Source organism: Dermacentor variabilis, chromosome 7 (genome assembly GCF_050947875.1).
Source record: "Dermacentor variabilis isolate Ectoservices chromosome 7, ASM5094787v1, whole genome shotgun sequence".
In the NCBI taxonomy this organism is placed as follows: domain Eukaryota; kingdom Metazoa; phylum Arthropoda; class Arachnida; order Ixodida; family Ixodidae; genus Dermacentor; species Dermacentor variabilis.
Genome location: NC_134574.1, coordinates 128,883,179 through 128,911,025, shown reverse-complemented (window position 1 = coordinate 128,911,025; position 27,847 = coordinate 128,883,179). Strand labels below are relative to the sequence as shown.

Genomic DNA, 27,847 nt, shown 5'->3' with positions numbered 1-27,847 from the left:
CTGGTGACAAGATATAAAAGCAGACGCAGAATAAAAAGAAAAGAAAAACCCACCCGAAAATGAGTCCGTGGGTGTACACTAACGTACACTAAGTACTTCAAAAACAATATGATGACGAATGCAATCAATAGAAACACAGACTGTGTCCTGCGAACCTGAGGAGGGGGGAGGGGAGGTTACAAACCTGCAATATGGTGGAACCTAGCCATTTACAAAGGACTAGTTACGATGTTGAGGAGGTCCTGTGGATAAGGTCAAACATTCCTTTTTTTTTAACGTACCTGTTTCAATGCCATCTGGACCTTCAGATAAGGCAGATAACAGCCGAGCAATGAACGTGCACGTTCAAGCACTGCGATGGATGCTTATCAATAAAATAATCCCCGAGTGAAGGCCCTAGTGTAATTCAACTGCGTTGTCAAAAGCAAATTAATCTATCGCAACTTCGCCTAAAGACGTAATAACTTTTTTGGCAATGTGACAACTATTGGCCAGTATTTATTCACGTTGGTATATCCCTGTAAAAGCGAAGAAACTCAAAAGCGCTTTTTTATTGCCGCTTTTCGATAGAAAATGATGACGATTTATTATTGTTTTTTAATCCTAATTGCCCCTTGCCATTGAAACCGTGTTCGCAGAAGCACTGCAGGGTTATGAAGGCATTTCCTCCACGCTGCTTTTCTCCGTTTGTAATCACGTGCACAGTTAGAATACCACAAGGGATAACTATAAGTCCATCCACCTTTTATCGGTGATACCGCAAACGCAATTCCTTGGGTTACCTTTCAAAACTGGATGAAAGGCTCACAGCTTCGATATTTCTTTACATACCAGTCAAAGAACACCAGGTTGCAGGTGAAGTTACTGAAATATTTAAACAGTGCGCGAAAGTGCGTGTTTATATATATATATATATATATATATATTCCCGGTAGCTGCATTTATATGGAGGCGAAATGCAAGAATGCCGGTGTGCAATAGCTTTATGTGCACTTTTGAAGAACCCCAGGCGGCCAGAATTAATCCCGAGCTACGGCGTCTCACATCATGACCGCAGTGTTTATTTTGAGACGTCGAGAGTTCAGACACGCAAAACAGCTGGAAAGTAAGTGCTAATTAGCGAGTGCGCTGCACAACCTGAAAGCATTATTTTAGAACACTGTAAGCTTTCACATTTAAAATATCTAGTACATTCTGTCGCTTCTTCGTCACTGTTTGATGCCTCGACCTCTACACAGAGTCGCCAAGGTCACCTCCGAAACCGCGTGCTCTGCCTTTGCGAGTGAAGTGTCTTTCAAGCAGACGGCGACTTTCGCGCCGAAGACGCCCTCCTCGGCGTCGTCTGCTAAACAGCGCATGTGCCCCGCTGCACAACGCGGCCGGGATGACTGCAGTGAAGCGCCTGGAGGGCATTAGCGAACGAAGCGCGGCTGCAAAACGTGACCTCTCCGCGCACACATACTCGGCGGCGGCATGTTCGGCCCCAGAGGCACCCCCCACCGCCAGTTCTCTGCGCCGTTGCGCCAATCGGCCAGGTAGAGAGCGAAACCCCCCTCGCCTGCCGCAGCCGCCTGCCTTCAAGCGCGGCTGCGGCCCTTGTGTTTACAAGGTGGCCGTGACGTCACGGCGCGCACGTGGGTAGGAGAACCGCGTGGCCAGCGTGGCGCTAGTGTCGGCCATATTTCTCCTCCGCTCGCATTGAGCTCTCCTGACGGCCGTGTTGACGGCGGTTTTTCTGTGCGGCGAACGCGAGGCGTTTGTAATACTCGAACCCCTTTTTTTTCTTTCCCCACCATCGCCACCACAACTGTTCGGCTCGCCGTCCAGGAATGATGAGCGATGAAGAGCGCGACGTGGACATCGAAAGCGACGTGAGTAGAAAAACCCGCGCCTTCCCTCGCGTGCAGCGCACGCCCGATAAGCGAGCGAGCGTGGCCCACAGTTGGTCATGCGGCAGCCGCCGCCGCTACGTTGACGTTGGCCCGTGCGTCTGCTAGCTAAGGTAGCGTTTGGGTTTGCTTCTTTTACGGGGGGTCCGCGGTGGCCCACACGCGAGCAGCCGGTGGTTTGGACTAGAGCGTTGTTTTTTTATTCTTCTCCCTCGCCTCTGTTCGTAATGAGGTGGGCTCCACTACTTGGCGTTTCGAGTCTTTTCTTTTTGTTTTCCTTGGCGCTCGGTCGCTAGGCCTAGTGTCCCGTCGGTTCTCCCCCCACCCCGTCACCGGTTCGTCGCGCCTACGTGCCCGAGCGGCACATGCATCTAGGCGTCCGGGGAAGTCTGCTGGTGCAACGTCCCGCGCCGTAGCTTGGCAGGAGGACGTGACCGCTATTCGTCCGCCGCCGTTCGCATGTGTGGCATGGACGCGGCGGCTGTTCAGCTGTGCGCTGCCGCTCACGTGACTGCAAAGTCACGCCGCTACTATACAACCAACACAATACAACGCCTGCTGCTTTGCACCCCTGACAGCGGTGCTATCGACGGTCTTTTTTTTCTTTTCCTTCATTTTGTCGCCCATGCGACTAATTTTCGTCCCTATGTTTCCAACGGCAGTTTGAAACTCTCACGACTATTTTACTTCCTTTCTAGCGCGAAGCGGCAACTTTAGGGGCCTCCATTAAACGTATATCTTGCGTGGCTGTCAGCTGTACGGGGAGAGCCTCTTTTTCTTCTTTGCTTCTCGTTCGGCTACGTCGGCTCTCGATCCCAGCGGCCTTCAGCGTCTCGTGCGGCGTTGCGTGCTTTCGTTCGAAACGCGCCACGGCGTTTCGATCCCGATAAGCCCGCGCCGATTGCAATTAACGACATTGTTTAATTACTTCGATTTCGTAATTCAGTTAATTAGGGCGTTTGTGTCAGCTTCCGTCGTTCGCCGTTAGCTCTCGTTCGACGATTCCTCGGACCACACGACGCTGGCGTTTTTGCGTAACCTACGTATGTGCCTTGGTGGACTACGTCGCAGCGACGCGTTGAACCGTGTCGTACGCTGTGCACCCTGCTGGCGTTGCGCACGCGTCTATCGAATTTTCGCCTCGGAGGCCCCTCGCCAGCCTCCAGCGTTTATGGGCGAAGCGCGCGGCGTTTTTAATTCTGGCAGCCGCCCGCGTTCCTGTAATCAAACCTCATTTGCCAGACGGCAGTCCGCTAGCAGACGCCTACCCCCCGCTTTCTACGTCATCCCGCGAGTCGCAGACGGCGATGCGTGTGCGGCCGCTTCGAAATTTGCCTTGCCCTTAAAAGAAGGCCTCGAAATGTGCGTCGGGGGGTTGACGCTCCGGGTGCAACCGTCTCGGACGTCAGATGTTTGTTGCGGGCACGATTATTGCCCGTTGCTCTCTTTTGTGCTCGGCCGTCCTCTGTTGTCGTGAGTCCCGACCACTGCGCGACCCGAACGAAGTAAATAGCGGGAAGCATCCGTACTAGAAAAGCGAGCACGCTGTTGCAGTTGCAAGCGTCAACGGTGCTTGAGAGGCTCGGGCACTGGCCCGATCAATATGTGACCCCGCGCCTGCTGTCGACCGAGTTCTAGTATTCTAACGCCTTTTCTTTCTTTCTTTTTTTTTCTGCGACCATAGCTGAAGGCTCAGCAGCCGGCGCTAATGACCAGCGTGTACTCGACCCTTAGACTTAAAGAAACTTGGGCAGTATTTGTTTCTGTTAATCACGAACTATTATGTTCAATGCAATTCTTGGTGATGATGGTGACAGACCAGTCCAAACAGTTGCAACCAATTCCCAGCTTCCTCAGTTTTCTTTTTGACAAATTTGACCAGTTTTTATTGGGAACCAGAAAATGATTTGCAGTGTTCGTTTCTGTTAACTGTTAACTCATATGTTCGGTGCATTCCTTGGTGACCAGGTTTTTATTGTCGACCTACTCTGAGCTTCAGCGGCTTTTTGTTCTTACCAAATTTGGCGAGTTGCTATAGGGAATTGGATGATAAACCGGTTGGACCGGTTGAACGTTTTCGCCTTGGCCGTTTTGTGCTATATACAAATAATTTTTGTTGCACTAACTCACTGTGCATGTTTGTGCATCTTTATTGCATATTTTATCAGCGACGGGTGCATTCTGTTGGGCTTTGCATGCACACATCGTGTCTTTGCCTTTGGCATTGTTCTTGGTTTTGCTTTGCCCGATGTCCCTCTTTTTGCAATTGCTATGCAGTGTCTAATTTGTTGAGAATGCTTTGGTAGTTCCTGTCTCGGTCAGCAGCATAGCCATTCTCATAGCTGCAAGACTACTGTGTGTGTAGTGTTTGTATTATTCTTGTATAATAAATTCTAATTTATCATTGCCAATCTTTGTCCTGTCAGTATAAGGTACCAGTGTTTGCAACAGCTATTCATGGAATGAATTAGAGTCGATGCTGTCATTCTATAACAAATTTCAATTTATCGATGCCAGCCATCTCGCAGTCAATATGTCGGACATGTAGCGTATGTATTCCCACACAGTAATCATCTGTTGTTGCTCGAGTTCTTTCTCCAACTCAACCTTGTATTTCATCAACTTCCAGACACTACCCGCAGTTCGGGTGTTTACTGGCACACTGTTTTCTATTCAATATGAAGCCCCAGACTGGTGGCTGAAATGAAATAATTCTTGCTCTCTCTCTCTCTCTCTCTTCAACATGCTTAGATGTTTGCCCAGTGGTGCCCTCGTTAGACATTTAGCAACAGCTATGTTTCATCTCACTAGCTTCATTCAATGTAGGGAAGGCAAGGGTTTGTGTCAGCGAATCTGTTGTGTTTCAGAGACAAAAGCAGGGGTTGTTTATTGTGCACTACTGAATGTTCTGTGAAGCTTCCATTCATGTGGAGTGAAGGATGATCAGATGCAGACATTAGACTCCCTCCTCCTGGTTCTCTCTTCTGATTGGCTGACGCAGCCCACAGCTTTTGCTGGACTGTACAAAGCTGTTCAGGTGGAGCATGAGTGTTGTATTCTGATGCCACTGTGAGATCGTTCTGTCTTTGGTGGAGTGGCAGTGCTTAATGCAGACATTGGAATGTAGAGGATGGTCAGTGTAACACCGATGAACCAAAGCAAAATAGGATTGCCATATTTGTCGTGCAGCTTTAAGCTGGCACGGCCAGGTTTCCGTTCTTGCAAGCAATCCCAGTTGCCAGTTCGGCTGCAGCGTTTCCCGGATGCAAGGAGGAAATTGGGCCGAGACAATCAAATTTGGCACCGTGGGTGCCAGGAAAAGAAATGTTTCCCAGTTCCATTTTATTAAATAAGAGCAATTAAGATACTCCTAATCGGTTGAGTTGTTGCTATGTGCAGAAATGACACTGGAGGGTATGACACGCAGGCGATTAGAACTCCAGGTAGTTAGTGAAGGTGTCATTGTTCTACTGGTTTATGAGCTGCCAAGTAGCAGGTGATCTTTCAAAGATGTGGTAGGTTTTTCCTTGTCATATAATGTTGGGGGCCATGGAGCTGCCATTTTACTTTTGATATTTTTTCTTTTTGTATGTGGCTCTTCGGCAGAAATACACAAGGTGGAAGTGGGAAGTAATGCAGCAGTAGCACGAAGCTACCAAAAATACCCATGCACATTTCAGAGAAAGCAAGCTACGCAGTTGGAGGGGAAAATGTGCCTGATGAAACCTGGGACCAATGCCTTTCCGGGGGCATTCGCTTGCCATCCGAACCAACCAGGAGGCTAGCAGATTGCAGGCCAAGCCTGAATTAATCGACAACTCTTAATGCAGGAACACTCGTACGTGTAGTGCAGGGCATCTCTTTCCAAGAGGCGAGTTAGTTCTTGGACCACAATTAAAGAAGAAAAATATACGTACTTTTTTTTTTTAGTTGTGGTGCTGAAAAGATGTAGACATGAAATTTTATGTGCTTGCTTCATATATGAAGTTTGCATTTGTCTCTTTTATGTCAAATTTTATGCAAAATTTCTTTGCCTAGTTTTGCTGGAAAAATTTGGGAAGGAAATCAGTTTCTCAGCTTTTGTCAGGCAGGGTATGAGTGGCTTCTGCACGATTGTTAGAGTTTAGTACAACCAACTAGATTTCTCTGTCTGCTCTAGAACACTCTACCGGACCACCCTAAATGGATTTTGCCAATTAGCCAGGAAGTGAAGCCCTTCACTTGCTGTCGTCACCATTGGCAGCATCTCTACTGCTCAGCTCGTTGTTGTACCAATTCCCGGCTGTCGCGGTTGGGCATTTGCAACTCTCCGCCCAGTGCTACTTGTCAGTCTTTCTGTCTGCTTACAGGATTCCTCCTTCAAGGATTCCTTCTTGAGTGACGACGCGTCCCTTCCTGAGCAGAGGACACCAGTAGATGTATGTTTTTGGGTTTGCACTCACCAGTGCCATTGACAGCGCATTGGCGGAAGCTAGGATGCTGGGAAATCAGATCAATCAATTTCTGTGCGGGATAATGGCAAAAATATCCAGGTGCACTTCAGAAACTCCGGTTCATCAACATTAACCTTGTGCTCCCCATGGTGGCCACCATTATAACCTGGGTTTTGCTTTGAGCATAAACTTTCTAAATCGCCAATGCAGTCACTTAGCTGCAACGTCATGGTGAGGTATTGTGTAATTCAGGACATTTCCCAGCGCACAGACAGTGCAGGCATGGAAATGGACAGCGCGCGTGTATACATCTTAGCCTTAGTCTCACAATCACTTTCGTGAATGGCCTCACTTTCGCATATTTCACATGGCTCGGATGCGTTATCACCGGCGGAGCATGCCAAGCACGCTGTCTCGGTGCAGTGCCAAGGACCCGGTCGACCGTACATGCTGGTGTGGAGTAACAGAAAATCTCATGAAAGTGGTGATTGTGCCCCTTAAAAATGATCACTCGAGAATATGGCCATTAGATTCTCTGCCCACATTCATTTCAAACATTGAACTCTACTTGAAGGTAAAAGTGTTGGTTGGGTGCCTGGCTACTTCGCATGTCTGCATTGCTAGGCCCTTGTGCAAGCATGTGTGTGTGTGTGTGTGTGTGTGTGTGTGTGTGTGTGTGTGTGTGTGTGTGTGTGTGTGTGTGTGTGTTAGGTGACCTGCATGCACGGAGGATGCAGTGTAGACCAGGTGGAAAGCCTTTCTATTGCCGTGTTTTTTTTTTTTCTGCATGGTGTTCAGCTTCTTTTTTTCCATGGGTGTGCAGGCGTCTGAATGAGTGTCGCACATTGGTGGCCAACCCCTCTGCATTTTGTAAATGCTTACCCATCATGTGTGACATCACCTGCATCATCAACAGACATCAGCCTGTGTTTCTGCGCGTTTCCCTCCCATTTTATGCCTGCAGGCGGACAAGAGGGCGCACCACAACGCGCTGGAACGAAGACGAAGGGACCACATCAAGTTCAGCTTCACCAGCCTACGTGACGCCGTGCCCTCTCTACAAGGGGAGAAGGTGAGTTGTGGACTTTTTTCTGAATTGTGTGCTGTTCTGTTAAAGCTGGTTGCATTCAAGCCAGCTAGTTCATTCTGGTTGGTCATTTTATGAAGCATGTAACTTCACTAAAAATAAAATTGTAAACTACATCTATTGCGACATCTAAAGTGGACAAAATTGATATATTAAAGGTGCTCTTAAAAGGTCAAATAGTTTGTGAATAGGACTTCAACATAAATGCTGTAAATACTGTAACAACTTCACGTAAAATGCGAACTAATGTTTGGTTACTTCGAATGCTCTGGCAAGTGCAACTTTTTTGTCTCAAGCTATGGCAGTTAAAAATGTAGTGCTCCAATTTAACTTGTCAATTTTCAGTAATTTTTTTTCTTAATTTGATTCACTTGGCAGAATGCCAACTTCAACATGACTTCACTAACAGCAAATAGAGAAGGGGCTTCAGTTTTTGGTGGCAGCAGCTATGATGAACACTATGCACCACTTATATTAACATCTTGCCATTGGTTTCTGTTTTCTTATTAGACTGCATGCCACAACTTCTGTGTGCATCACATATATGAATAGTTTGGTGACTGCACATTTATGCGAGACCAGTGCGACTATATTAGCTTGTCGAAGTGCATGGTCTGTAGGGTATGCTGGTTGAACAACACAGAAATCCTTAATTAGCCACCCCATCAGACAATGGATCGAGCCAGTCCTGACAGTTGTGAGCACATCTGGTTACAAATGGTCACGAGAAAGATCTAAGACCAAAGCACTTGTATATGCAGAACTAGGCGTGCGTGAGACTGTCATTGGGCAATAAATGGAACGCATTGGGCAGCCTAGATGCACGCCGGCAATGAGTGCAGCTGTCCTGTAGGCATCCGTGGGTGTCTGCCAGCCATTCACTCGTTTTGATGGTCTCCCATCAATAGCAGCTTCGGGTTCTTCGTGCCGTGTTCTCAGACTGCGGTGGCCGATGAGACCTCCCATCTGCAGTGGTAGTATGTCGCATCGGATAGTAGTCCTTCCGCCGCACCTTGTTAAAAAGTATCCAGTATTGTTTCCGGTGAAAAGCCTTTCCGCTTCGTGAAGAGATGTACTTATGAGTGAATTCAACCTCCTTTGCAATGAATCGAATCTGTCGTTATCAGGAGAACACGCACAATGCTCCCCAAAAAATTCCACCGCTTTGTCTTCAAGTTCGGTGTGAACAGCATAGCGCTTGTGGTATGAAGTGTTCAGTGAAAGTCCACTGTTTCACTTTCTGTTTGTGGAAAGTAGTAAGTTCAGTGCCACCATGCTCCTGTTGGCTTTTGCATATCCTATCACATGGTTTCCGAATCCAGCGCTAAGGTCAAGCCAAGACCTGAAATTTTGCACCCCGAGGCATTATCAACACGTTTGCTGAGAATTTGCAATGTTTGCAACAGCAACAACAAAAAGGGCGACACATTATCTGGCTCATTTTTGCCTTGTCCCATAGTGGCCAGACAACAATTTAAATTGTGCCAAAGACAGCTAATAAGGCAAGGTGACACTTTTCCAGAAATGTCTTCTGAGAAAAACTTTATATATTCCACTTTTGTGGTAATTTGCACAGCATGAGTGGAGGAATCCAATCCTAACAATGTTGCATCATTAAAAATGACAAGTCATATTTGTACCATTTTCTGAATAAAGAAAGAAAAGCCCTTCGGGGGTTTGTATTCCAAAACGCTACATATTCGATGAAGCTTCACAAACAGTAAAAGAAGTGAAATAGCAATCATCTCACCATCAATCGACAGGCCATTCTGAGCATGTTCAACAAGCACTTTCATTGTCAGCTGTTTGCTCTAACGTGCGCAGTTTCATTTCAAAGCGCGACATTATTTCAAATATCATCTTATCTTCCTCCAGCAACCTACTAATCTTGACGGAAACATGGCTAAACAGCGACATCTGCTATAGTGCAGTCCTTGCCGACTTGCCTAATTTCCGCGTCTTCCGCAAGGATCGCCCGGATAGGAGGGGAGGGGGTGTACTGATTGCAACCAGAGATAAACTATCGTGTGCAACCATTAATGTTTCATCAGACATAAAAAATGTTATGGGTCTTATGTCTCGCGCTTCACCTCAGTCAGTTTTGATTGGCATTTGCTACAGGCCTCCTAACAGTCCGGATTTTCCCACAAAACTTAATAATGCAATAAGCGAAATTAAAACGAAGCATCCAAACACCTGTACTCTCTTATTTGGAGACTTCAATTTCCAGAGTATTGATTGGCATAATCTAACTACCACAGGTAATAGAGATGCTAACGAATTCCTTGATGTTTGCCTTAATTTTAATCCTGTTCAAATTATATCAGAACCAACCTGTGTAACTGAGGACTGCGCTAACATTCTCGACCTAATATTAACGGATAATCCAGGATACGTTGATTCCATCAAGCATATACCAGGTGTCAGCGATCACCAAGTCATACAAGTCGACTTCACGATTAAACCATTTTCACGGACAACTAGCAAACGTGCCATCCGACTTTGTGATAAAGGAAACTATACTGCCATAAATAATGACGCACATTCTTACCCTGTTTTCAGTCTGACTTTAATCAATGGTCTATCCACAATAACTGGTACGTGTTTAAGACAAAAATTGAAGGTTTGGTTGACACATTTATTCCGAGCATAAATATAAAAACTAACCCCCTAAACCCTTGGTTCACAAATACACTCAAACGTCTTGAAAACAAAAAGAAGCATCTTTTCCGTTCAGCCAAGTTGCGGCGTGGTCAGAACACTTGGGACAAGTATTATGCAGCTGAAAAAATGTACCTACAAAATGTGTGAGAAGCCAAACACTCTTTCTTTCATTATGACCTGCCTAACATGTTGTCTACTAACCCCCCCGTAGGTTCTGGCAAGTCATTAATCCCCAGAATACACGCACAATTTCCCTCACCGATGCGTCAACTGAAACTATCTGTGAGTCCGAATGCGCCAACATTTTTAACGCAGCTTTTTCATCCACGTTTACTAATGAAACCAATCCGGCTGTTTCTCCAAACCCCGCAATTATTCAGGAGACAATGCCTGGACTTGTATTTTCTTCAGAGGGGGATTTTGTCCCTAATAGAAAACTTAAAGCTGTCATCCCCTGCTGGCATTGACAACATCAACGCTAAGATACTGTAGAACGCCAAAGATACATGTTCATCTCTGTTGTGCTTGTTATTCACTCAGTCACTCCTCACAGGCCAACTGCCCAAAGACTGGAAACAAGGGAAGGTCGTTCCAGTCTACAAATCAGGTAACAGGAACTCACCTCTAAATTACCGTCCCATTTCTCTAACTAGTATTCCCTGCAAAAGCGTGGAACACGTCATCTACACTCGCGTCATGGCATTTCTCGACTCGAATAACTTTCAATCCTGCTTAGCACGGGTTTCGTCGCGGTTATTCCTGCGAGACTCAGCTTGCCGCTTTCTTACACGATCTGCACTCTAATCTTAATTGTAATCTTCAGTCTGACGTAATATTTTAAGATTTTGCTAAAGCCTTTGATAAGATGCCCCATAAACGCCTTCTTATAAAGCTTTCCCGCTTAAATTTTCACCCTAATATACTGAAGTGAATTGAAGAATTCTTGACTAAGCGTTCACAATTCGTCACCATTAATAATAGGAATTCCAAGTCAGTTTCTGTAACATCAGGCGTCCCTCAGGGATCCATTCTCGGCCCGCTACTTTTCCTAATATACGTATATGATTTACCGTTAAACGTAACATCTAGTATACGCATGTTTGCGGACGATCGTGTGATATATCGTGCTATTACTTCCACCACTGACCAATCTTCTCTTCAAAGTGATCTTAATGCTGTACAGGACTGGTGTGACGAGTGGCTAATGGAACTTAACCCACGCAAGTGTAAATATTTGTCCATTCACTGTCGCCGTAAATCTCTCGTATTTCCTTACGTAATCTCTGAAGTTCCGGTAGAACTAGTTCATTTGTACAAGTATTTAGGAGTAACACTTTCGGGCGATCTTTCCTGGAATTCTCATGTTACTAACCAAGTATCATCCGCGAACAGGACGTTAGGATTTCTAAAACGCCATCTACATCATGCTCCTCAACATGTAAAATTATTAGCCTACAAATCATTGGTCAGGTCAAAACTAGAATTTGCATCACCTATTTGGAATCCTCATAAAGCATACCTAATTAATGATCTTGAATCTGTACAAAATCGCGCCGCTCGTTTCATCCACTCATCATATTCCTTTGATATCAGCGTTTTCTCCTTAAAAACTGCATCCGCATTATCCCCCTTATCGCTCCGTCATCGCATTGCCAGCCTATCCTTATTTCACAAATTATTCATAGCCCTATGTACATCGCACCTTACATCCTTCCCCCTACACGCATATCTCACCGCACCGGCCATCAGCTACAGGTTGCCTGTCCACGCTCACGTGCTGTCACGTTTCCAAATCCTTTTTTTCCTCGCACAGCTGCAGACTGGAACGGCCTTCCTAACGACGTTGCTGTCATTATGTGCCCATCGAAGTTCGTCGAAACTGTAAAAAACTTGGTGTTATTGTGACTATGTATTTTTATTCTTGCCACCTCTTATGTAACGCTCCCTGTATTGGGGCCTTTAAGGTAATAAAATGAAATGCAATATGAAAAGCGCGCAGGCTTCTAGTGGCCGTAGAACATATGCGAGATGGTTCTCGCTAATGCGTGCTGCCTGTTGCCTTCCCTCGCAGGCATCGCGGGCTCAGATCCTAAAGAAAGCGGCAGACTATATCCAGTCCATGCGGCGCAAGAACACCGCACATCTGCAGGACATCGAGGACCTCAAGCGACAGAACAAGCTCCTCGAGGAACAAAGTACTGACTGCTCTCGCACGCTTGCCTTGTATATGCAGTAGCATTTCTCTGTGCCTTCACCCACTCTTCTGAATATGGCTAGCTGTCTGGCCTCAAAAGCTGCACTGGAGTAAGTGTAGAAAGAAAGAAAGGAAAGAAAAAAGTACAGGCAGGCACTCATCATTGGGTCCTCTGGTGAAAACCAGCTGCTTCAAAAATAAGTACTATTGTGGTTGATGTGCTCGTTCTGGGGTAGCCACATATTCAGCGCTGTAGCTGGCAACAGCTGGCATGTTTCAAAGCACGTGTCGTCATTGACAACTGAGGAAGCCTTGCTGACCTTGTCCCTGAACACAGTTCCTTGGCAGAGCATGAAGCAGTGCAGATACTCTGGTGTGAAATTGTAGAAGTCAAGGAAAAAGGTGTTCTCTTCCTTAGAAAGCACAAGAGGTGTCTGCTAGTTTAAGCTTTCTGCATCTTTGCCTCACTGAACCACTTCAGGAGAGCCTCATCAATGCCACCATACACTGATTCCTGGAGGTGCCTTATTGTTGTATAGGCGCTCATTGTAAAATCTTTCTTTTGCAGCGGGGGAGGGTGGAGTTCGTGTTAATAATTTTGACAGAGCACAAATTCTTTTCTGGCTGCATCGCAGTTCCGTGCACCACGGTTAATGTCCCCTATCACAATCTTTGTTGAAAGTTCTATGGCCTTGTGTTTTGTAGTCGACGATGAGGAGTGCGGCACAGGGTTCGCTATGTAATGAACACCACACCACAGGACTGAGGCCGTTTGCCAATTAGGTTGCCGAAAGTAACACACTCAAAAACGGTGAAACTGAGGCCAACGCTGCTAACTGTTTGGCTGCGCAATTTTGAGACGTGCCACGTTCATGCACAGTGGATTGGCTGACCAGAAAGGGAGGAACACGAGTTGAGCACACACGAGCCGTTAGAGAAGTCATACTAGACAGTGCCCAGCAGTTAAGGAGAACCTGCATCTCGTGCAAGTTGGGGCGGATTTCTGCGATATTTTTTAGAATCGTCACACTGGAGACATGTGCAGGGGAAAATTCGTGCACGAGAACCACCACCCAACTGTTCAATAACAAGGGGGCAACAGATAACATTTCCTCACACATGCACTATTACACCTGCAGTCTTTTTTTCTGTCTGGCAATGTAATTACATATGCTGAATATCTACAGCTCCAGTCGCTCAATGCTGAAACCTAGGTGTTGGTTTGCCTTAGGGTGGTGGTTCTCTTGGATGCGTTTATGTATTGTTTGAGGGTCAGCTTCAACCACACCGGGCAGGTTGTCTTCGCTTTGACAGAAACTTCACCCTGCACGGTAAGAAAACCACCTCCTGGCTGCAGCGAAATGAAAAGGCTCTTTTGAGTCTTTGTTGCATCCTTTCCGGCACACTTGGTGCGCGTTTTGCGGCCTCTAGAAACTCTACTGACTCTCAAGTATATCCGAGGGATGTGTATCCTTGTCCACGACATATGAAGAAAAATAAGACATTTGAATTAAGTGCCCGGCGGTAGGATTGAACCTCAATTTCCGAGCACAACAGCCTGATGCTCTAACCATTAGGCCACGATCGCACGTACACGTCTATCGTGCTGACGGCAGTTGGATCTTTGAGATGATCGGCGCGTTTGTCACGTGTGTAGCACGGTTGCATGCATAAGTTTCCTTTGCACCATAGATGTAGGAGTGAAATGGGAAAATTTGTAGCATTTTATTAACTACTTCACAAAAGGTTTGCTTCACATAGATTCCAAGATGTGCATTGGATCTGCTTAATCAAATTTTTTTTTTTTTAATGTAAATACAGTTGAAACCACTTATAACAACTCAAGTGCCACGAAAATTCCATTGTTATAACCAGGTTGCATAAAAAATCAAAATAGGGGGATGACAGAGCTCTTGTGAGAAAACTATAATGGCAGGTAGACCAGTGCCATCCCCACCACCTTCCTCCATCCGGCTGCTGATTGTGTTCACTTGTTTAAGCTGCTTCCTGAGCGCTCTGATCGCGTGTAACAAGCCGTGGCTGTCTGCGATAAAGAATGGCACTACTATAACAACTGCAAAGAGGGGTCACGGCTGGCAAGCAATGTGCGAGCACTGCCGAGCACTGCTTTGGTGGCCCCAAAAGGGGCCTTAAAGAATTGTGAGAAGGCTGCCGCAGCAGCCTGTCAGCTTGAGAAATCCAGAAGAAACGCTGAGGCGAGATTGCCACAAGCATCTTGCCACATACTTCTCGCTGGCTTGCATGAGAAAACCCTCTGTCCGTCAGCCTTGCATGCTTTACGCGAAGCTTGCTGACATCCTTCTCCAAGGCACCCACGTGCTCCACGTAGTGCAGCGGAAGGTTCGTCGCAAAAACGAAGCCTCGGAGGGATTAAATCATCTACCAGCCCTCCTGCATTGGGCTGCTAAGCACGAGGTCGCGGGATCAAATCCCAGCCACGGCGGCCACATTTCGATGGGGGCAAAATGCGAAAACACCCGTGTACTTAGATTTAGGTGCACATTAAAGAACCCCAGGTCGTCAAAATTTCCGGAGTTTCCCACTGCGTGCCTCATAATTATAAAGTGGTTTTGGCACGTAAAACCCCATAATGTCTCTAGCCCTGCTGCGGGGACTATGTTGAGACAGCCTGCCCACCGCGTCATCGCTGCCGTCGTCACCGTCGCTATCTGACGCAAGGACGTTCGCGACGATCGCCTCATCAGTTAGAAGCACTTAGTTTCCAAATATGTGTAGCCGTGCGCTTTCTTTTCATCAGCAACGTCGTGCATTGCCGATGATCAGCGGGCATATTGGCCATCTACCCTTTCAGCGGAAAGTCGAGCGAGGCTAAGAAACCGCGTGGCCAGAAATGATTTCGACGCAACAAAGACGAACGGGAGCGATTCAGCAGCTGGCAGAAGTGTGCTGAATGAGGAGCCAGCGAGCAACATGCGAGTAAGCTGGGAGCAGAGCAGTTGGCACGGTCCACTCATGTTTCGGAGGGTGGGGCAGTGTAGAGCTACGGGCGCAGCTTCATGTTGGAAGGGGTGGAAGGGCGATGGAAGAGAGGCGCAAAGAGACTGCTGGAAAATGAGCGCACGGCGGCTGTTGGTGGTGTTAAACTTGAGCAACGGCCCATCGTGCAGCAGCTCGAATTTTTTTTCTTTTTTCTTTTTCTTTCCAAGGATTTCTCTTTTCACTACCTTTCTGCTCGCACACCCAGCAGCTAGACTTCATCGTTATAACCGATAATGCAGCATCGAGGCATTGTAGTAAGCGGGTTATTTCACCATGGAAAACACACAAAATTCGACGGTGCAGCAGCTTCTCATTGTTATAACCAACATATTCTTAAAACCGGTATCATTATAGGTGGGTTCAACTGTGAACATACTTGTCCCATTTCCCGGCACTGTTCTTAAAATTTAAGGTCGTATACTAACTAGCACGACGACAACTTTCCTAAAGCCAGTCCTATAATGTGCAAAAGTTTTGATATGGCACAACAGTGAACGACGTTTGATGGACAGAGCCTTCTGCCAGCACCTCCTCATTTTAAATTTTCGTATTTTCTTACTCTAGTTGTGAATTTACTACCCCCATGTCGAATATATTTCTAATCTGCTAAAAATTTGCTATCCAGATGTGCAACAAAGACAAGTGTCATTTCCTACATGCATTTTTAAAATTTTTTGTCGACACTTAGAGGGTCAAGTTCTCTGTTTGGTGTCAGCTTATAGATCAGCTGCAATGCATAGGATCAGTCAATCGTAGCTCTCGATGCATGGTATTATATGTAGCAAGTCCTGTACTGTTTTATCCTGTATCAGTTGGAGCAAACATTCACAGATGCGCAGAGCAATTTCCTATCGCGAAAAAGAAACTTTTATTTAATGTCAAGGCAACGTTCCTTGTTGATGAGAGGAGAAAGAGAGATGCAGCTATTTCTCCCTCCTCTGGGCTATCCCACTTTTCACATTTTACTGCTGGCTTCATTCAAGTTCCTTCACGTCGGCGCTGCTTTGTAGGTAAGCTGTAGAGTGTGGTGTGAGAAAATCGTACCGGCCCGCTACGGGTGGCGCATTGGCTTCGACATTGCAGGACGTTGATCCTGTGGTTCGGGATCAAATCCTGACAACAGCGGCCAAATTTCAGCAAGAGCGAAATGCACAAACGCCCATGTGTCATGCATTGGGTGCGCGTTAAAGAACCCACTATGGTGTGCCTCATAATTGTATATGATTTTGGCTCGTAAAACCCCAGACTTTAATAATAACTATTATTATCGTTATGATTAATTTTCGAAAATTATTCTAGCTAGCAGCATGACCTCGCTGTCATGGTGCATCATTCTTCTCTGTTCCAGCATCGGCAGAATGGCCGAGAGGTAGAGCCGCCAATTGCCAGTCTTGAGGGACTGGAATTCAAATCCATGCGAGGCACTGATCATATTTTTTTTATCATTTTCTTTATAAACTCATTGCATAGCCCTTCGGAATTCCTGTAATGATCACTGGCTGCAGCAGCTGGCATCAGCTAGGGGAGTCGGCCCATGAAAACTATATTGCTGTAAAGTGAAAGTGGACAAAGAGAACTTGCTGCATGTGGAAGCTAAACTTGTAACCTCTGCTATGGAGCTGCCATGGTGGCATCCTTCCCGTACACTTTCTTGGGTGTTTGTGTGCACGTACTGGACACCTCTAGCCTTGGGAGTGTTAGCCAGCGTCACTCACACTTGTGGACATGGAAGGTGCTCTAAGAGCCTGGTTTTAAAGTTCAGTTCACATTTGTAAAGCTAACGTCCTCTGAGTGGTCGCTGCATTTTTTTTTTTTTTTAATTGATGAGGTGTCCTTTCAATGCATGCTGCTGCACATTGAATCTTGTGCCTGGTTTGTTGGCACTCAACATAGCTGGCCTCCCTCCATATTTATTTATTTATTTATTTATTTATTTACTTACCCTCAAGGCCAATGACATTACAGAGGGGAGTGGGAAAAACATACAATCAGAAGTAGAACAACGAGGTACAGTGAGTTACAATAGCAACCTCAAACTGGCATGAACTTAAACAATGGTGGTCTCGCATGTGTCTCATGAAAACCTTGGTTATCAGTGATTGATGCAATGTCAGCAGGAAGGTGGTTCCACTCGATTGCTGTGGGTAGACGAAAATATTCGGAAAAAAGTTTTTGTTTTACAAAATGGAATACCTACCTTAGGGTGATGATCAGTGCGATGGGACGTATTGCGGGGGTAGAATAAATTTGTCGCGAAGAACAGTATGGTAGTATATGTTGTGAAATAAATTCAAGCGGCTAAGTTTTCGGCGCGTGGCTAGAGACGGAAGAGAAAGCCTGGCTTTCATGGTTGTTATTCTAGCAGTGCGATTGTATTTACAGAGAATGAAATGAGTCGAGTTATCCTGAATAAGTTCTAGGGCAGTGATTAATTTTACATGCATAGGGTCCCAGACAGGGGCGGCGTATTCAAGCTTTGGTCAAATTAATGTTTTGTAAAGTGTTAGCTTAACTAAAGAGGGAACAGTGGAAAAGTTGCAACGTAAGTATCCTAGCACGCGGTTCTCATTGTTAATGTTTTCCGTGTGCACTGTCCAATTTAGATTACATGATATATGAACACCTAAGTATTCGTAAGATGAGACGGATTCTAGCGGAACGTTGTTCAAAAGATAAATAAGAGGACTGCTAGTGTTTCGGGCGACACGCATAATTGTACATTTCTGTACGTTTAGTTCCATTCGCCATGTTTTACACCATTTAGATACAGCAACTATGTTGGATTGGAGTGTGTTAGTATCCCCATCGGTATTAGTATTGACTGGTCAGCTGCCTTGTCAAGTGGACAAGCCTGATATGATGTGGTACTCCAAGGAGGCCACAAGTTTGTGTGGAATATTCTTGGGCACATTTGTGGTTTCCTGGTAGTTAGTACCCATTGGCTGAAATGCCTAACAGCTCAGCTGGTTCTGTAACCTCCCGAGGGCTTGATGATGGTTATGTAGCCTGCAAGGGACCTTCCATGCCATGTTTGTCGTGCTTTGTGTGGCCTTGGAGGCCGAGCAGCACTATGATCCAGCACAGTATGATCTAGGACATTTTGCTGTAGCTGTTTGCATAAAGAGACCCTGCAGGCTTTCCGAGTTTCCTCGCAGAAATAGAGCAGGCAAGACACAGTAGCGAGCCACGGTTGTGCAACAAAATGTAATCCCGCAGATTTTCCAACGCTTTTGCTCTCCAGCTAATCAAAAAATTTTCAAATTAATTTCGTCGTATGATACATGGAAAATTATATCTGCGCTTTAAGCATGATCTGCATTAGTTTTATTTGAAAACATAGTATAAAGAGGCATCTCATGCATTGAGTCAACTTGAACATGTTTTTTTCATTCTTTTCCTTTTTTCCCCTTTTTTTTTATCGTAGGCTGATTGCCACTAAGGTGTGTGCGAAACCATTTATCAAATCAAGGCGGGACGGTCGTCGTATCAGAGCAGCGGCTGTGAGGCAGGCTTCCAAGGTTACTTTTTCGGGTACTTGTCTTGTGCGATGACATTTGTAAAACCCGTCCAATGGGGTGTGACTTGAGAACTGTCTGCAGCCCTGTCAAACAGTTATAATGACTGTGATGTGCAAAGCCTTTGATGCGACTGTTTCTTGTGCTGACTGCTCTGCAGCAAAGCCACTGAGGGTTTGTAGCTGTCCTTGAAACCCTCGAGTATCAAGGTGTCATTTGAGAGATTAGAAGGCACTTGAATTTTAAAACATGGCTTCCAAGACATGCCTTTAGGACCTACAGTTGCTTTTGGCGCCTGCAGTACACAATAGCTTGGTCTTCAAGGTTATTTTCCATCACCTGAGGGAGCTGTAGCCGAGTTGTGCATAGCAGACACGACAAACTGACCAAGGCATATAAAAATCATCTGAATTTAATTTTCAGCTAGTCTTAGTGGACTTTGTTTGGGCGTGTAGCGATAAAATTGGTGCAGACCGAGAGTCAAGCCAATCAAAACCATTTAGCAGCTTTATGGTGGGTAGTCATCTTGTTTGTGATGGCTGTTTCCTGGCTGAGCCTTTTAAGGTACTCGTTTTTTTTTGTGACATCACTCATGAACTCAAAATCTGGGCTTGCTGTCCTGCAGTCATCAATTGCGTAGTCACTTCGTTGGCTTCACTTTCTCCATATGGGGAAGAAAGATATTATGCAGATTTCGCATAGTGTGGGAACCGATATAATGTGAAGCATTTTGAAGGTAGCTGGCAATCCAGGTTCATTTGGGGTTCCACAGAGCATTGCTAGGTGGACCAGCGGAGTTGTGTGTGTGATGAAGGTAGCAAAACAACGATTCAATGACAAGAGTATGACAACGATGGCATGACAAGTAACTTTTCTGTACTCTGGCGGCCTCAACCTAGTTTCAACCTAGTTCAGTGCCAAAGATGCTGCAATGTTGCACAGCATCTAAGACATAGCTCTCGCTGCTGTGAGGCAAAGGGAGGTTCTGTGTTATGACTCAATGCTGGCGCTGATGTAGAACCATTTCTGTCACCGTGGTCTCACAGCCTAGCAGCTATCACAGCTCCGCCTGTCATCGGGCAGAGTCATCAGAATAGGGGCACCGCAAAAGACTCGTGACCATTACCTTGAGGTGGCGCCAAAGTTCTTGTAAGATGTTCTCGCGCACTAGGCAGCCCTGATGGCGCCATAAATCGACTGCTTTTGGTAGTTGAAGTGGTAGTGGACTGGACGTGGCTGTGCCTCCATTGCAAGCTTGAATCTGTTAGTGAAAACCATGAAGAAGGCAGGTTGATAGTACTTGGCTTAATCTGCATCTCAGTGGTTCCCTACAGTCCTTTAGAGGCTATGAATATTGCTGGCCAACAGGGGAGGGGAAATGCCATCAAGATTGGGCTCAACTGCCGCCTGTCATCAGCCCATCGTGCAGCAATGACTCCCTGCTCCAAATGCCAGCGGTTCATTCCTTTGGTATCAGCCTCAAACGAGGTACTGCAGCCTGCAGAGTTCAAAGTCATCCCATTCTTTCGTTCTCTTGACTGCCACTGCTGCTGTGCCAGAGTTGTTTAGGCAACAACAGTTTTTGGGGCTCTCGTTTTTGCAGCCCAGCGGTACCAGGCTTAAGGACGTACTGGGGCACTGTCTGCCGCCAGCACCTGAATGACATGCAAAGGTGGATCGTGTTCGGAGCATGCTTCGACTGTGCCGAGCACTGTTTGCATCATATGCTGATGGAGAGCTTGGCCGATTGTAGCAATTATTCTAACGTGGGATGGTATTTTGTTTTCATTTGGTTGCTTTGTACACTGTATGAGAAAATCCCGCATTTTTTCGTGTCCTTTTGTCAAACTTTACTGTGCGTACCGTCTGCTCTGCAACTGTACTCTGCAGAAATGGATGGATGCAGTAGCTTGTCCGGAACGTGAGCACCCGTTGAATAAAGACTGCTGGTTCACTTTTAAAGCAGAGATATAGTATTTCGCAAGATCAAGGGACTTGACCCCTCAACAGTGACGCATTTAAATGAAGGAAAGGATGCGCACTTGAAATCGGCGTGGTAAAGGACAACGCAGAAAAGACAGAGGAGCAACGCTGAGCTACCAATGCAGCACTTGTCCTGTGTCCTGTTCGTGTTGCCGTCATCTTCCACGCCTAGCTTTCTACCTTATGGAAAGGACTCTTGCTACTGTCATGTGCTGGAAGGCAGTTCATGCAGTATTACTGGGTAAATGTGTCAGCATTTATCTGGCTTGAACACTCTTCCAATGATGTTCAAGACCTCTTTGCTGGTATGATGTTCCACTATCCACAGGAGCACACGTGTGCTACTTCATTGGTCCAGTTAGGTCATTGTATTTGCCCATTTACTGTTACATGCTTTTTGACGTCTTCATAACTTCGGTGACGTGAGCTTCTATGACACCTTCCTATTTAACCCTTAGCAGCATCACACAGGATTAGTCTGAAAACATATATTTTTTAAACTTTGTTCAGGCTGCAATAGCGCAAAGTTCTGTTATCCTTCAGTATGCGTGTCTCTTTCATTTCTTGCAAATAGGCAGCGGACAGCCACAGGAAGTCGTGAGTTGTTTCTCAGCAATGAGTGACAAGGCGGATGAGACTAAGTGTAGTTTTCTGCTTTTGGTACAGCAAAGGTCAAGAAAGGAAATAAAAATGGCGAGACTGTGATGGGTGCTTACTGGTCACGTTTTTTCGTAACGCTGGAGAAATGGCTAAATTTATGGAGTGTTTATACCATGCCGTTATGAGCATTCATTGTTTGATTTGCTGTTTTTTAAAGAAGAAAGGCATGCCAAGGGCTGTTTCTTTTCTACAACAGGAAACGCCAAGAGCATCAGTCCACATGTCGTGAACACAGACCTTGCACAAGACGTTGGCGTCCAGCACTGCGACTTCGAATCTTTAGCATAACATGTTCAGGATGCAGAACGAAAACTTGGGCCAGTTATAAACAACAAAGCACAGTTTCTTTTTACACCCAAGAGCACAAACACAGACCAAAACAAGCGTGCATCATGGAATTCACTGCATACCCCGGGAGATATGGGGTGAACCCCCTCACTACTAAATTATGTTTGTAGTAGTGTCAAGGGGTGGATAGGATTGAGTTCAAGGGTCCCAAAGCACCCTTCTTGCTGCTAATTCTCTAAGCGGTAAATTAACTGTGCAGTTAATTTTAAACTGCACAGTAATGTTCACTTCAAGCTGTGCGAGCACTAGGGACTGAGAAACAGAGGCATTGTCATGTGATCGACACAAAAACAACAGCAGCATCAGCGCTTCCAGCGGTGGCATTGGAGCCAAATAACGAGCATTCATTTGGTTTTGTAAGCGCTGCTGCTTCTTTTCTCTGACTGAATAGGCATTCCACAGCAATAAAGGGGGAGGCGGGTTTTAAGCTAAAAGGCTTTTAAAAATCTTGATTCTTCGAGATATGGTGCTGCTAAGCGTATGTAATTTTATGTCCTTAAGAATGCAAATTTATCTTGTGTTTTTCTGATTTGGTTCTAATTTAAGCAACCTTCTTCTCCCTAATTTTTCGGCAGATTTTGCTAAACAGGGTATCATTGGCTTCTGTGCGATTCTAGGATTCCGATAACATCAACCTTATTGCTTCTTATTGCTCTGTCCACCTTAGAAGCAAAGTTGCGAGACTTCAAAATTGATAACCAGAGGAGTTTTCTAGAAGTTTTCTTCATAGTCTTGCAACTCTATTGTTCTAGAGTAGACACAATAAATTTGGTCTTATTTGATGTCTTGCATCATGAACAAGCCATTCATTCCCTGTTTAGCGGAATTTGAGGAACTCGTCTTTTGCTAACTTCCCTAAAAAGTTAAATAAAGGAAACTTGCATAAAGTTAGAACCAAATGATCTCAAGAAAAATAAACCTAATATTTGGAATATGCCCATAAAATTGCATGCACCTGCTAGTTTTTACTCTCCCCCTTAAAGAAGAGGCTGAAAAATGCCTTTCTTTGAGACCTAAGCCACGCTCTGGAATTGTCAATGCCTTTTAAAGAATATACTTGCGAATAATTTTTTTGAAAATAACCATAATATGAACTGACTTCCATGTTCACTTCGGTTTCTCTCATAAGTGGCGACAGTGCCCTGCCCATTGCTCCTTTCTCATTCCTGTGTCCACAGTGCGCTTGAGGTAAACTTCTGAGGTTGGCGTCTGGCCAAGGGTGCATATTGGGGCAGTCAATTGTAGGTGGCATTAGTGTGCATTCTTTTCGCTTCTGTGGAGTTGAAAGTCTGAGACTTTTCCCTTTGCAGCAATAGCCACGAGGTATAAAACACGATACTTGTAACAAAGTTGCAGTTTCAGCTGTAATGCGAAGCTGCAACACAATAGCTGGCACAAAAATATGTGCAGTTAAGCCTTGCCGTTTGCAAGTGCACATGAACAATCTCCTTTTGAGGTGAAAACTTTATTCAGTGACAACTCCCATCAGAATGATGGGAGTAGTCAGGGTACAGGGTGCAGAAGCTGTCAACAAATGGAAAGAAATGGTTTGTATGTTTATGTTCTATTGTGGGCTAGTCCAAAGTTCGAATGCTAAAAGGACAGTGCTAAGCCTAACACATTTTTTAAAGTTGTTTTCGTAAATGGGGGAGTCACTGTGATTGATAGGAACAAGCTGTAAATTTCTTGGCTAAAAAGCTACCGACTGCCTCTACGTCAGTGGCAGTGTCGGAAGTCAGCTTGGTGACTGTAAATTCTGGTTTTCAGTGTCTGAACGTCGCCGTCTGTCCTGCCTTGCAGTCCGGGCGCTGGAGAAGACCAAGGTGGCCGGCGGAGGTGGCTACTCGACTGCCCCCATGCTCGACGCCATGAACATCAAGGGGGACTCAATCTCCGCCTTCGATGGGGGCTCCGGGTCCGAGAGCTCTGACGACACGGACAACTCCTCCCGGGGCTCACGGAAAAAGCTGAAGTCCAGCCCGGGCTCAACGCCCCTGCACCTTTGAGGAAGGCACCGGCGTTGTTCCATCAGTTGCTTTGCCGTCGAGCAAGCGACGAGCCCTCAAAGAAGGCCTGCCCGGATGCAACTGCGTCGATGTTGAGCCAGATGCCCTCTCCCTCTTGCCCTTACATGCCCGTTATCATTATTTTTTTTTCTTCCTCGATAACTGTTGCCTCTATCAAGAGGGGCTGAAAATGCAAGTGGAAGCATGGGGGCTTTTGTGGGGGGAGGGTGTGAGGACGTTTTTAGATGTTATTTATATCTCGCGCGTGATTTTATTATTTTTTTTCTGCCCTCTTCATTGTGCCCATGTTGTGTGGCTTTTTCATACTTGTACCTGTAAGCGGGCACAAACGATTACGTACGACCGGGCGAGTCCTCGCCAGATGCTGCCTGCCCTTGGCCCTGGCTTTCTTAGGGAAGTGCTTGGCTACTTCAGGCTCGCAGCTATTGCAGCGGAATTAGGGCCCGTTCTCTCCTGATATGGGTGTGGATTACGTTCTCTTTGTTCTCTCCTCTGCCATTCTTAGTGATGAATGGGAAGCTTTCTTGAAGTGGCATTTGTGTGTGTGGGATAGTTGTGATGCTCCGCTTGTGGTCTATGCTTGGCGACTGTTGAGGGATGCCTGCCGACCTGGCGAGTTAAAGGTGGTAGGGAGGCGAGAGATGAGTGGCGTTGGCGACGATTGCTTGTCCTTTGAATGCCGCATGCTTTTGGCAGTGCACTGTTCTTCCTAGGAATGCGGTCTGCCAGCATGTTTCGGGTGAATTGACGACTCGTTTGGAGGTGGAATGCAAGGCGAATGAGTCAGGCTTGGCACTTAAAACGAAAGTGATAATTGATGACAATGGGATTTTCTGCATGTATTGGGCAAGGCTTTGAGCCGGGGCCAAAACTTGACATATTTAAAATCGGCCTATTGCTCGTTTTTTAGATTTTGACTTCTCTCACTCTCAGCTGCTGATGACGAGATACAGTTATGGTCACTTGCGATTTTTCAAATGTATTGGTTGCGAAACTTGAGTGTCTGGAAGTCTACTATGAGGCAGGAGAACGTAAGTGCAAAGAAGTTGTGGCAAGAAAAATGGAAAGGGGGGCTTGGTGTAAAGCCACCGAAAAGAAACGTTCTGCACAGGTGCCTGGGGTGAAAAAAAATATCTTAAGCACCCAGGGCCTGCTGAAGGTCACGTGCTCATCGGTGTAATAGTGTCCTTTGTGTGTGTGTGCGGAGCAAGTCTCGTTCATAAGTTGATTGTTTATTTGTACGACTCGAAGCCCACTTAATGTAAGGAGGCATCCTGTGCCTTGTTGGTGGACTTGTGGTCTCCAGACGTTGCAAAATTTTGAGCCTTGCTATGGCAAGGACTTCTTTTTTTGCCTTTTTTCCAATTTATTTTTGCAGTTGTGTACATGCAGTTTTTGTTGAAATGCACGTATGATCAAAAAGCTTTTCTTGTTCTGTGCTTTTGGAGGGTTTTCTCTCCCACTTCAGTGCAAAAACTGCTTATCTTATGCTTTCCTTTCCTTTCAGTAATTTCTTTTATATTAAGCAATATTATGGCCCCCTTTCATCAAAGTGTTGCCTCAACTGATGAAAATAACTTGTAGCTCACACACTGTGACTGAAAGGCATCTTCCCATTGGAAAGAGGAATGCAGTAAAATGCCACCGGGCCACATGAAACTGCCATTGTCATCTTTTCTGCTGGCTTTTCATGAAGTACAGATCGCTAAGAGCAGCCGAATGCTAGCCACTAAAGAATTGTAGGCCTTGTTCACACGTCTGCGTGCATGCCATCTCCAATGTATTAAGTGCTGCCGCTTTCCGAACACGTGTAGCCAAGTGGCTTCTCGTGGGGTGGAAGTGATCTGAATGCAAAGCCAGTGCGAGGGGTCTGTAATGTAACCCTGCATTGTCGTGTTGCCCTCCTTCCTCAGCAATAAGAAGCCCTTCGGAGCTTCTGTGTGGCTCGGGAACTGGAACATAGGTCTCTAAAGACCCCTTCTGTTTAACAGCCCTCTTGTTATCATCGGCACTGACGCGAGAACCATTCCCCTGCCTTCTAAAGAGTGGCACAAGCCACTGTTTTCTTTTTTGTTGTTGTTGTGTACCCAATTCAGTTGCGAACGTGGCCAGCCTCTGCCCGTCGATACGTTATCACTGCCTTCCGGCAAGCACAAGCAAAGGGCGCTGGATTGGCGTTAACTGGACACAATGAATTTGAATGTCATCGATTTTTTTTTAATTATTATTTCAGTGTTATAGATCATGCAATGCACTAAGTGTACCCAAATGTGCCGTGTCCATTTCCTCGAGCCAATAAACTGTGGTCTGTACATAAATTCTGTGGCCCCCATCCTGCGTGCGTCATTCATTCACATGTAAAAGGGAGCAAAGTACTCAGCTGCTTTACTTTTGCTTGAAGAGCAAGGGTGACAGGTGACAAAAGTGGCGTGTCCCAGAGAATGACTACAAGGCAAGGGACTTCTGCCTACACACCTCGAATACTCCACAGCTCTCCTCCCGTCGGTAAGTGCAACTTGATCATGCCTGGTCCGTCTTTTTTGGTGTGTTGCATTCCACGGCTGAATTTGGCAACTACACCACATACTGGAACATGCCCAAATGCTATGAGCTTTAACTCCAGCGTGAGAATGGTTTACCTATATTCAATCTCGCAAGACTTTTTGGCACTGTGGAGGCTGCAGTACCACTTGGCCCATGGAAAGGCCGAATGCTCGTCGAGACGTGAAGATGTCTGCTCGTAGCCGAAGTAATTGGCGGTATGAGACATGCATTCGCAAAGGTCCTAACATGTCGCCTACCGCTGTAGCGTATAATGTACCAAGGCTCTCTAATCCCGCTAATAATCGTACAGTTACGCCCTGCACTACATTGCGCTACGCCAGAATGTTGCCTGTGTACGCCTGTGCTTTCTGCAGTGCCGAAAACGGCTTTCGAAACGCACACAAGGTGGAAAGAGCGCTACTGCGCCGGCGCGCACATTCGGAAGCATTCGAAACTGGCTCTTTCCACGGCGATCCCGTGGGCGCTGTCATGTTTGATCACGTGGTGACGCGTCCATTGCTTGCCTCGGCTGCCGCCGTTGCCTCTGTGTTAACAGCGGATGTACGTACGTACACGACTACGGTACGGCTCTGCGAACCTCTCTTTAGGCGTATATCGTAGACGGTGACCGGTTGGAGGACGTGAGGGCTTTCGAAGCTCGTTACGCTTTGTCCAAGCAGCGCATGCAGCGTATACGATGCCCGTAAATAAAAGTGGGGGCTAAAATGGATTCCAAGCTATACCAACTTTCCGCGTATGAATTTCATCAGTATCAGTGTGTTTAACGTTTCGTTTTTTATTTAGCAGATAAATTTTTAAACATTACTTGGCAGACACGGTAAAGTTCCCCGGGGCGGTCCCTATATATCTGACTGGTTATTTTGCCTGATCGCTTGCGGGTGTGTTCACTTGCGATAGATTTCTGCTTGTTGGGCACAAGCAGTGGCGTGGCTAGGTCGTCTGGCGCCCGGGGCCCACAGGTCTTCTGTCAGCCCCCTCCCCGGATGGAGCCGGCGGAAAGAGGGGCGTCTTCAGACGTATATGACACCCCCAACCCCCCCTCACTGGCCGCTTGCACCCGAGCCTACTACTCCCCCCCCCCCCCCCCCTGTTGCTACGCCGCTGGGCACAAGGCTTGTAACGTAGATGTCCTGCTCCTTCTAATACCTTGTAGCAAATACGTGTACATCGCAGTCGCTCGCTTAGTGTGTGATCCGTTACAAAACGTTCAGCGCATTGATTCAAGTGCGCGCCCGTTCACTTATTCTTTATACGTTGGCAATAGACTGGGCGTAAGTTTGCGTGCGAGTTGGGGTGGAGGTATGTAGATAACGTGCGAGAAGCTTTTTGCCATGAAGAGGCGTGAAAACGAGCTGTACTCACTCGATCGTGCAGACGTTCCGGGGTTGAAGCCCTTATTTTCTTAAAGCTTAGCGTTACAACGCTGGCGGATGTTTTTTTTTTTTTTTTTTACATTATTCT

General features: G+C 46.1%; 1 protein-coding gene across 8 annotated transcripts; it reads left to right on the top strand.

Moving 5' to 3' along the window:
• Nucleotides 1-1,651: 1,651 nt before the first annotated feature.
• On the top strand, nucleotides 1,652-26,139 carry LOC142587901 (protein max-like). Of its 8 annotated transcripts, none has more exons than XM_075699248.1 (6): nucleotides 1,652-1,871; nucleotides 6,239-6,307; nucleotides 7,287-7,394; nucleotides 10,627-10,680; nucleotides 12,145-12,268; nucleotides 23,562-26,139. In XM_075699248.1, the coding sequence occupies exons 1-6, from the start codon at nucleotides 1,830-1,832 to the stop codon at nucleotides 23,798-23,800; spliced, it is 636 nt and encodes a 211-aa protein (XP_075555363.1). In that variant the 5' UTR covers nucleotides 1,652-1,829; the 3' UTR covers nucleotides 23,801-26,139. The 8 variants fall into 8 exon arrangements, with proteins under 8 accessions (XP_075555363.1, XP_075555365.1, XP_075555367.1 ...); XM_075699244.1 differs by lacking the exon at nucleotides 1,652-1,871 and adding an exon at nucleotides 2,986-3,394; XM_075699245.1 differs by lacking the exon at nucleotides 1,652-1,871 and adding an exon at nucleotides 2,998-3,394 and having other exon boundaries at nucleotides 23,595-26,139.
• Nucleotides 26,140-27,847: the final 1,708 nt, after the last annotated feature.